This window comes from Miscanthus floridulus, chromosome 8 (genome assembly GCF_019320115.1).
Source record: "Miscanthus floridulus cultivar M001 chromosome 8, ASM1932011v1, whole genome shotgun sequence".
Classification (NCBI taxonomy): domain Eukaryota; kingdom Viridiplantae; phylum Streptophyta; class Magnoliopsida; order Poales; family Poaceae; genus Miscanthus; species Miscanthus floridulus.
In genome coordinates, this window is record NC_089587.1 from 230,300,198 (window position 1) to 230,310,980 (window position 10,783).

The window sequence follows — 10,783 nt, forward strand, 5'->3', positions numbered from 1 at the left end:
TAAACATTGATTAATTAGGCTTAAAACATTCATCTCGTAATTTCCCACCAAACTGTGCAATTAGTTTTTCTTTTCGTCTACATTTAATGCTCCATGCACGGGCCACCAACATTCAATGTGACAGGTCCATGCACGGGCCACCAACATTCAATGTAACAGGTACTGTAGCAACTTTTTGGATTTTAAGGTCCAACTAAACAAGGGCTTAATGGAGAGCGACCAATTTACAGAAAGAGGAGAAGATGGAGGGAGGAAAAAGGAGAAAAAGAAAAGACGGCTGCTCTCCATTGCCTTCTTCCTCCAGCCCTCTCCTCACCAAGCAAAGAATTCCCCCCGGTGTTTCTCTCCTCAAGGAACACCTTAACATAACATATTTCCACCAAAACAATCCAGATAAGAATGTCAATGTTTGATCCAGGAGTGGTGGCCGCGGCCGGGCCAAAGCGGGAAAAGAAGAAGAAAGAATTAGCACGGATCATTGTCGCGAGTTCTTGGATCCCCTGGTGTAGCCGTAGTAGGACAGGTACCACTTGACGAACTTCTTGAGGCCGACGTCGAGGTTGGTGGTGGGCTTGTACCCGAGCTGCTCCCTGGCGAGGGAGATGTTGGCGTGGGTGAAGGGCACGTCGCCATTGCCGGGCATCTCGACCACGTGTTTTTTGGCCTTGACGCGGAGGTGCTTCTCCAGGATGGACACAAGGTTGGGCACCGTGACGGGCGAGGTGTTGCCGAGGTTGAAGATCCTGTAGGGCGCCGGCCCGCGCTTCTTGCCGCCGGTGCCAGTGCTCTTGCCGGCCGTGTCCAGGGAGCCGAGGCAGCCCTTGACAATGTCGTCGATGTAGGTGAAGTCGCGGGCCAGGTCGACGTGGTCCCTGCCGCGGTACACCGTGATGGGCTTCCCCTGCAGGATGTTGCGGGTGAAGGAGAAGTAGGCCATGTCGGGGCGGCCCCAAGGCCCATACACGGTGAAGAAGCGGAGGCCGGTGATGGAGAGGCCGTAGATGTGATTGTACGTGTGCGTGATCTCCTCGCCGGCCTTCTTGGTGGCCGCGTAGAGCGAGGCCGGCTGGTCGGTGCGGTCGCGCTCCGAGAAGGGGACCTTGTCGTTGAGGCCGTAGACGGAGGACGACGAGGCCCAGACGATGGCCGGCTGCGGGTCGGCGTCCTTGCAGGCCTCGAGGAGCGTGACGAGGCCGGCGATATTGGAGTGCACGTACGAGGCCGGGTTCTCCATGGCGTAGCGCACGCCGGCCTGCGCGGCGAGGTGGAGCACGTGGGTGAAGGGCACGACGTCGAAGAGCTTGGCCAGGAGGCGGCCGTCGTTGATGTCGCCCTCCACGACGAACACCCCGTGGGAGGCGAGCAGCGCCTTGCGCGCCTTCTTGAGTGACGGGTCGTAGTAGGCGTTTAAGTTGTCGACGCCGACGACGCCGTCGCCGCGCTTGCGGAGCGCGATGGAGCAGTGGGTGCCGACGAAGCCCGAGGCGCCGGTCACCAGCACCGACATCCCGGCCCCGGCGGCGGAACCTGGGGGCCGCCTGGGCGCGGCGGACGCGCGGATCTGCCGCTCCCAGTGCAGGCCGCCCCATGACGCGGCGAAGTACTTGGAGGAGGTGTCGACGAAGGACTTGAAGCTGAGGTAAGACGCCGTCATGGCGACGAGGAACAGCGCCCACAGGAACATGGTGCTGGTGGACGCGAAGCAGCGGTGGAGCTGCCGGTTCATGGAGCCCGCCCGCTCGATCTTCACCTTGCCTGGGGTGGAGGGGAAGAGGTCCTCCTCCAGCACCCGCATCTTCAACGCCGCCGTCTTGCCGTGCGACGGACGCCCGCGCGACCAGATGGATGCCTCTCCTCCTCCGCCTCCTCCTCCTCGTCGCAGATTCTGCTCGCTTCCTCGACGCAACGCAAGGACCGCAAAAGGCGTCGCTGCGGGGCAGGGCCGGAGACGCAAGGGATCAACCCGCGCCGCGCTGGACGGATTCCGGCTCTCCTCCTCCGACTGATTCACTGGCCGATTGGTTGATTATTCCTTGCTCTCCCTGGCCGGATAGATGGATCGGCCGCCGGAATGATAGATATGTTTCCTTCCTTGGGAGCGAGGAGAGCGCGCCCCGGGTCCAGGAAATTTTATTCGGGAGGAGATGAACAGAGGAAGAGGAACGGAGGGCGGGGGCTGGATGCGCGCCTGCCTAAGGAAACGTGGAGGTGGGACGGGGCGGAGATATAAATAGGGGAGCGGGGCCGACAGCGACGGGAGCGCGTGAACGCGGTGGCGGGGCAGAGGGCGCCGCCGCTGGTGACGAGGAGGGGCAGGTGGTGGCCGCGGCGTACGGGCGCACGGGCGGCCCGGGAGGGAGTCGGAGCGATGGGGGGGTCCCAGACTCGCCAGGGCGGGCGGGCGGGCGGCGCCTATTTTGGGGGTCGGATCGGACGCGCTGGGGATGGGATGGGTGGGAGCTGGGCGGAGCGGCCGGACGCGCTATTTTTGTGTTCCAGGCTGATCACATTTATGAGCGTTTTTGCGCGTGGGCGTGAATATGATTTGTTGTCATTCGTCTGGGTAACGAGTCTGCGCGTGAGAAGATTTTTGTTTCTCGATTTAGAAGTTTCCTTGTTCAGATTGACGGTCTGGAGATGTATAGGGAAAAAGTAAAATTTGGCTCCAACTTTAATCAGATCTGAAAAGAAAAACGGTCCATATCCTATCCAATCTACTAGAAGCAATAGTTTACTGATTTTTTTCTGGCACTTTATTTATGATGTCACCATGCCCGTCATTTTGTTTTTCTCGTCTATATAAAAGCTACTGATCTTTGTGATGCTGATAAGTTGATCATGTTGATTTTTTGTCTATATAAAAAAATACTAATATTTATGATGCTGATAAGTATCACTAGATTGATCGTAAAATATATTTGTTCTAAACTATTTTAATATACAAATGTTGATTCTATTTTTTATGAAAACCAAATTTAGAATTGTTTGGCTTTTTATGATGCGAGATTTTCATTCTTTTCCTAATGGAGGCAGTATCTCCGGTTGGTCATCGAATAAGAAGTGTGAAATAAAGTCCTAACATGACCTAACTCAGACAAAGAAAAGGAATAGTTCCTCTGGTTCCAATGCGGCACTGTGATTTGTACTTTTATTATAACATATCTGTCAGGTTCATAAACCCAGGATCCCTCGGGGACCGACTTCTACGCCAGGGCTCGGCCCATGAGGACGGCCTTTTCTCTTCTGGACTGGCCCGAGAGTCTAAATTCAGCAGACCGGAGCACTCGCTTCAGGCTCTGGCCGCCTTCGGCCCATCTTTCCGACCGGAGCACTAGCTCAGGCTCAGGCCAACTCCGAACGGCCTCTCTGATCGGAGCGCTAGCGACAGGCCCCGACCACCTTGGCACGGCCTCCACCCGGAAAGCCTGACCCGAGGACCGCCTCCAACTCCGACCCCGTGTCTCCGACCGGGGGTCATAGGAAACCCTGCCCATCGCTATTCTACAACTGGCGCGCCAGTACCAACTGGGGACATCCGACCGGGGACGCCCGCTCGGAGAGAACCAGAAGGCGTACTAAGGAAGGCAAGACGGGGCTCGCAAGTCAAACCACGGCACCAGGGGCCATATCCTGCGGAACAGTATTGTAGGCACCGATATTTATCTCTATAGTATTATAGGCGTCGGTCAAAACACCTGTGCGGTAAGACCCCCCATGCCTCTAGGCATCAACAGTGTTGTGGGTGCCGGAATTCACCATACCAGGTGAATTCGATAGAGCCATGCCTCTAGTCGGCAAGACAGCATTTTTTGCAGGTACCGACGTCCACCAGTCTCGAAGAAAGCAGCTCAACCTCCCACATGTACCTGACATTCTGCAGTGACATCAACAGTATTGCGGGCGCCCATCATTGTCCCATCCCCATCGGCGTGGGCAACAAGGCTTAGAAACGTCCATACTCTCTCTCTCTTGTAAAGCCGTCCCCTTCTTCTATAAAAGGGGATGTGCTCCCTCCAAACACAGGGGAGTTAACCCAAGTCGACTTCTTCAAGTTCAGGTTTAGGGTTGGACACTTCGTTCATAGCATAGCTCTTATCGATCTTGGCCCTTCTGACCGGACACCCCATCTCTCTCTCTCTTGTTTGTAACCCCACTACAGACTTCGAGCACCTGGGCTCGGGAATAAAGTCATCGACCGATCCACACTGGACGTAGGGCACGTTGCCTGAACCAGTATAAATCCCATGTTATTGAGTGCTAGGCCATCTCCGATTACAACATACAGCAAAACTACAAATATTTACTAGTTGGTCATTTTCTGCACCGACAGTTGGTGCCGTCCGTAGGGATGGCCTATTTCTCCGCCACCCCCGCCGTGGTGGGCTCGGGCGATACGATTCGCTTCGGCTCGCTGGAGTTTCCCGCACTCTCACCCGCTGGGATACGGGCTCCCCCAGTCTTCGAGCCATCCTAGGCCTTCTGCTTCAGAAGCCTGGACTTCGTCGCCGATCGGCTCGGCGTACTACACCTCCGCGAGGAGGCTCGCGACCCAGAACCCATCGGAGGGATTCGCTCCATCGACTCCAGGACACGTGACTTCAACGGCGTGGCATCTGTGCTTCTTTCTGAGCAAACTCTCTGCTCAAACCCCACTTGTAAGTAATATGCGTACTGTTATTCGCTCTTTATTTACTATCTCCCACCGATCATCCGGAGGAAATATACCGCTCACACCACAAACACCGTACGATCGGTTCCCCTACGGCCTTGTGTCCACCGTGGAGGCATACGCTCGGGGGCTTTGAAGGGTGCTGGCACCACCCCCCCTCACGTCCGAATTCATGGGAATGGAAGGCTGCGTTCCTGCCGTTTCCCATGAACTCCCGGATGGCGAGGGCGAGAGCGACGGTTCCAGCATCGACGATGTGGCGCCCCATCACCGTCCATCCTGGGAGTGCGCTATGGCGGACATTCCGAGACAGCCACCGGTGGTTGTGGTGTCTGAGCAAACTCACACCCCTCTAGACCCGCGTGTGGGGGCCCTCACGTTTGCGCAAGCACACGCCGAGGAATTATGACACCGACGGCAGAACCGGCCGTCGCCCGTGCCTGCGCCGTCGGTACAGCCCATTGCGCCCCATGTGCATGGCCCAGCGGGCAGCACCCGGGGTCACGCCCGTTAGGTTCAACACGACATCATGAATGAGGGGAACGATCTCCCTCAATTTGCCCAGGCTAGCCAGAACATCGCCGCTGCGGCAGTGCTTCTGCGCGGCATTCCCGAGCCCGCAACCCTTAGGAGCGGGCAGTCTACCAGAACCTCCGGGTTTTAGTAGAAGCCACCGCCGTCCAACAGGCGGAAAGCTCCGTGTCACGACTCCGACCCGTGCCCTCTCTCCCCACCAGGGGAACGAGGACGCGCTAGACGGATCGCTCCATTCGCTCGCCGCCACAGCCGTCAGGCCCAGCTCGCAGTGCGGCAGTCGTGCCATGGTCGGACCTGGCGCCTGCTTCACGCTAATCGCCCGTACACGAGCGGCCCGATCCGCACCAGGACGCTCGCAGCAGCATCGACAACCGACGTCGGGCCCAACACGATAACAATGTCCACCATACAGCAGCAGGCGACACGCACCCTGGCCAAACCATCGAGGGAAGCGGTGAAACGTGCCCCAGGCGTGGTCGCCGGCCGGACGATCGGAGCCTGATGTAGACTAGGCCCGATCTTCCGAAAGGTATGATAGCGTCGATTGGTGGAGACTCGATGTTCACGATCTAGGCTTCGAACTAAGACTGATTCGGACCCCCGCAACCATTACACCACTGCTCCGTTGGTTATCAACCACGCGAACGCGATTGACCTCGCTGAGAAGGCTTTCCTGCAAGCGAATCGAGAACACAAGCAAGAACAAGATAAACGTAATCTGAAATTGCAAATAAATATGAGGCTTATGATAATGAGAAAGAGTTCAAGTCTTTATTCAAAAGGACTAATCGCCACAGGCGAACAAGATCAAGAACTGGGGCCCTGGTTCACAGCAAACGGCCTTGGCGGCGACAGTTGCAGCAAAACGATGTCTGTTTTACGAGAAAATCACAAACTAAACAAAACCCAAACCCTAAGGAGAGCGACGACTGCTATTTATAGAGTTTTGGGCGTCACCCCCTTGGACGCGCCCCTTAATGGGCCCAAACACGATACACGGTCCAACGGACCAAAAGACGGTGTCGCAACACCCTGATAGATTCTGGACGCTGACTTGTTTTGACGATTCCCATTGATTCCGAAGGTCTTTTGACGTGAAACCACTTGGATTGGCTTCCTTATCAAATTAGCTTTCCAACCATATATGCATTGTCGAAAATGGAGTCCGGATGCGTCCTGGGTGACCAGTTTAAGGCAGACTGGTCCTAGAACCCGAGACAGACTCGAACTTGAGTTGCTTTAGGCCTCCACCTCGGGGACTCGAACCGAATTTGCCTCGGACCTCCTTCTTGACTTGGACACCCTTGCTGGCCTCCTACCCCTCCATGCCATGCACCAAACATGGACATATGCATGGGTGTCATGTCCTCATCATCCTCCCCTTCTTGACGAAAAGCCGTCCTCGGCGTCGATTGTGCTTGAAACCGATCCTGCACAACACAAAGGAGAACGGGGTTGCAAAGACAAAGGGAACTAAAATAATTGTAAGAAGGAATGTGACCATGTTTCCAAATTTCTAGCGGGTCATCTCGCATAAAAATTTCAGCAAGCATGTAGACTCCTTGATCCGAATGCACACGATGTATGTCAACACTATCCTGCAAAAGATTAGAACTAACCAAAAACAATATAGGAATAGATGGTCTAGCAGACATAGGTAACAACCAACAATGCTCCTATAAGTGCAATCAAGCCCTATTGTGGGTTTTGGCATTGTTCCACCAAATTAGAGGGCTAATGAGGTTTATCGAGATGACAAGCAGGGAATCAAAGAATGAGGATGATGTACAGATTACAGGTGTCCTAATTATGAAAGATGGCTAGACCCAGCTCAAAAGAGGTTTAAATTCTTTTATGTTTTGAATTTGAGTTTAGGGAAAGCCGTACTATTAAGAGGGATTTTAGGACAGTTGGTCAACTGTTGAACCAGATGCTCAAATTCATAGATCTACATCATCTCACCTAGTCAAAACAGCCATCCAAATTTCAGATCATGTTACCTGTTTTGGCTAGGATGGCAGTGCTGCCCTGTTAAGAGCGGCAGTGCCGCTCTTAACTGACCATTGGACTCGGAGGGGGTATTTATACCCTTCAGGCTCGGTCCACAATGGTCATCTTCACCACTGAGTCATTCTGCTCGAGAAAAACAGAACCAAAGCTCACCCTCTCTCCTCCATTGTTGCTCCTCCATCCCTCAAGCAAATCCTTGATTCCAACCATCAAAACTTGAGAGAAAAGGCAGCAAAACTCGATTGAAGAGTAGATCCACTGATTCTCAAAGTCTAAGAGCATTTGGTTCACGTTTGGCCGGTGGTTCTAGGGTTTGTTACTCTTGGAGCTTGCTCCTAGCCGGCTAGGCGTCGCCCTTGTGCTTGCCAACTTGTGTGACAGCCTTGGAAGGTTTGTAACCTCATTCGAAAGCTAAGAAATCACCCCTCACTTCAAGAGTTTGCTCTCTTGATTTGAGAACGGGGGTAAGGCAAGCCTTTGTGGCAAGCTCAAGCCTTTTATGGCTTCCTCAACAACGTGGACTTAGGCAAACCTTAGTGATGAGCTGAACCACGGGATAAATCTTATGTCTTATGTGGTTTATCTTTATTATACTTGCTGTTTACCTTGTTGCTAGCTGTTGTTAGGGTTTAGTTGGTCAATTCACATTTGTGTGAAGTTTCTGTGGTATCTAGTCTTTGAACTGGTTCTTGAAGTTATATTGCAGGATTAAGCAGCTAGTGGGATCAGGTTCATGTCTATTAAATCTCAACTGTGTTAGATTATTTTTCATAGAGCGGCAGTGCCGCCCTGTAAGGCCGGCAGTGCCGCCCTCTGTTCTAACAGAGTTTTAAGTTGAATTTTTACAGGCCTATTCACCCCCTCTAGGTCTTCTTTATCTTCCTATAGATCCTACAAGTGGTATCAGAGCGAGGTTGCTTCGTATACGCTTCACCGCGTGAAGTATGGAAGAAGGAGAAGGTTCGAAGAACGTTCGCGTTGCGGACGCAAGTAGTGTGCACATTGAGGATGTTGGCAGCAGTAGCGAGCTGTCCATGTCCACAGCAAGTGATGCCACCATCAAAGAACCCAAGGCCACCGATGCCGAAAGAAGAAAGGCAAGAAAAGAAAGAAAAGCCGCAAAGATCTCGACAAGATAAGCTAGAGAAAAGAAAAAGGAAGAGCAGCGTCTCAAAGACAAGAAGAAGAGAAAAGAAGAAAGAAGAATCACAAGAGAGGCAAGAGCTAAGAGAAGGGCAGCAAGAACTCAAGAGCAAGAGAAGAATGAGTATGATGCATCATCTAGTGAGCTCTCTAGTAGCTCGGACGATGGAGATGATGATGTGTCATACCATGCTTCAAAAGATAGCAAGGAGGTGAAGAGCAAGGACAAAAAGAAGGATAACAAGGACAAGGGCAGCAACAACAACAAGAACAAATATGCCGCCGTATCCTTTAATTATTCTTATTTGTCTAACCATAACAAAAGGTCCTTTATCAATGTACCCGTGGGAAAGTTACCTCATTTTGATGGGACAAACTTTGCCAAGTGGAAGCACTTGATGAGTGCCTATCTTGTAGGTCTTCACCCTAGTCTTTGGGAGATTGTGGTGAATGGATTGCAGCCACCGAAAGATCCCGAAGCGCCAACAAATGAAGAGCTAGCTGTTGTCCATCTCAATGGCCAAGCCACAAGTATTCTCCTTAGTGCCCTGGATGGAAATGAGTACAATCGAGTGATGAATGTTAATGTTGCAAAACAGATTTGGGACACTTTGCATCTAGCACATGAAGGTGTAGATAAAGTAAGGAAAGCAAAGATTGATTTGTTGATAGCCAAGCTCAATAGGTTCGTGATTGTAGATGGAGAGGGGCCACAAGAGATGTTTGATAGATTAATGACCTTGGTGGGCAAGATTAGAGGCTATGGGTGTGATGAGCTTGATGATCACAAAGTGGTGAAGGTTATGTTGGAGGCCTACTCACCAAGAAATGAGACCGTAGTCACCTTGATTAGGAATAAGAAGAAGTTTGAGCACTGCACACCTAATGATGTGCTTGGAAGATTGTTGACATTTGACATGCAAAGAGAAGAAGCCAATAAGAGGAGAAGACTTGGTGAATTGCAAGCCAAGCTAGAAGGCATGAAGATCAAGGAAGTAGCTCTCAAGGCCAACAAATCAAGCAATCAAGGCATCTCCAACAAGGTAAAGGGCAGCAAGCAAGCATCAACAAGTCAACCCAAGGAAATCAAGTCAACTCCACAAAATAATGATCCAAGTTCATCCTCAAGTGAAGATGAAGATGATGGGGCTGATTATATGAAGATTGATGGCATGGCTTTGATCATGAAGAGCTATCACAAGGGATTGAAAAAGAATGGGTACAAAATAGTGCAAAGAAGGTTCCCAAACAAGAAGAGGACTTGCTACAATTGTGGCAGCACGGAGCACTTCATTGCTAAGGGTCCTTATGACAAGAAAGAGAACAAATACAAGAGGGACAACAATGAGGGCAAGCATGAGCACAAAAAGAGATACAAGCAAATGGGAGAGGCACACATTGGGCATGAGTGGGACTCAACTAAAGAGTCAAGTGAAGAGGATGTAAACATTGCAACCGTGGCTATTCAAAAGCTATCCTCTACATCAAGGCTCTTCAACAACATGTCCGATGATGATGACCACCGCTCCACTCACGTTTGTCTTATGGCAAAGGGTGAGAAGGTAAAACGAAGAGCTAAATCTCCTCCACCTCCTAGTGACATCTCTAGTAGTGAACTTAGTGATTCTAGTGATGATGATACTAGTGATGTTGACAAATATGTTAAATTGACTAAAAAGTTAGATTCTAAAACCAAGCTCTTCATCATGAATCTAATGGAGGAACTAGAAAGTGTCAAAGTCGAGCTAGCCGATAGAGATGATTATCTTGAGGAAACCAAAAAGATGTATATTGGCTGCAAGGAAGCTCTTGAGTTAGAGAGAAGTGAGGTGGACTCTTTGAACAAGGCCTTGGCCGAAGAACAAAGAGAACATGCTCTCACAAAGAAGGCAAATATTGCACTCAATGACAAGTATTGTGTCTTAGTTGAAAAGTACAACAAACTTGAGAAGCAATATAACCTTCTATGCGAGAGCACCCCACTTCCCTCCAACACAAATGACATTTCTATTCCCTCCACTAGCCAAGGGTGTGGAAAATGCTATAATCTTGACTTAAAAGTCTATTCCACTAACCTTGCAAACTTGGAGGTCATGAAAAAGGAGATTGCTAGGCTCAATGCTATGTTAGGAAAAAGGGGCATGGAAGGTAAGAAACCTGCTGGTGGCAAAGGTGAAAAACCAAAGAGGCCACAATACAAAGATGGAAGAAATCCACGCATCAAAGATGGGCTTGGGCATACTCATGGAGGTAAAACCAATGGGAGAAAGGTAATAAATGGATATAAGTGTGTTTAGTTCGTGAGCAAAGGGTAGGAAGGTACAGATAGGTCTACATAGAAGGTGGCACAAGGCCAGCCCAGAGCAGCACCGTGGCCTATTGGCGGCAGTGCTGCTCCCCACAGAAAAGGGAAGACCACCTCCT

The 10,783-nt window shown here is 51.2% G+C and overlaps 1 protein-coding gene across 1 annotated transcript; it reads right to left on the minus strand.

The window, feature by feature from the left end:
- Window positions 1-373: 373 nt before the first annotated feature.
- On the minus strand, window positions 374-2,379 carry LOC136475318 (UDP-glucuronate 4-epimerase 1-like). The gene has a single exon (XM_066472861.1). The coding sequence runs from the start codon at window positions 1,793-1,795 to the stop codon at window positions 476-478; it is 1,320 nt and encodes a 439-aa protein (XP_066328958.1). The 5' UTR covers window positions 1,796-2,379; the 3' UTR covers window positions 374-475.
- Window positions 2,380-10,783: the final 8,404 nt, after the last annotated feature.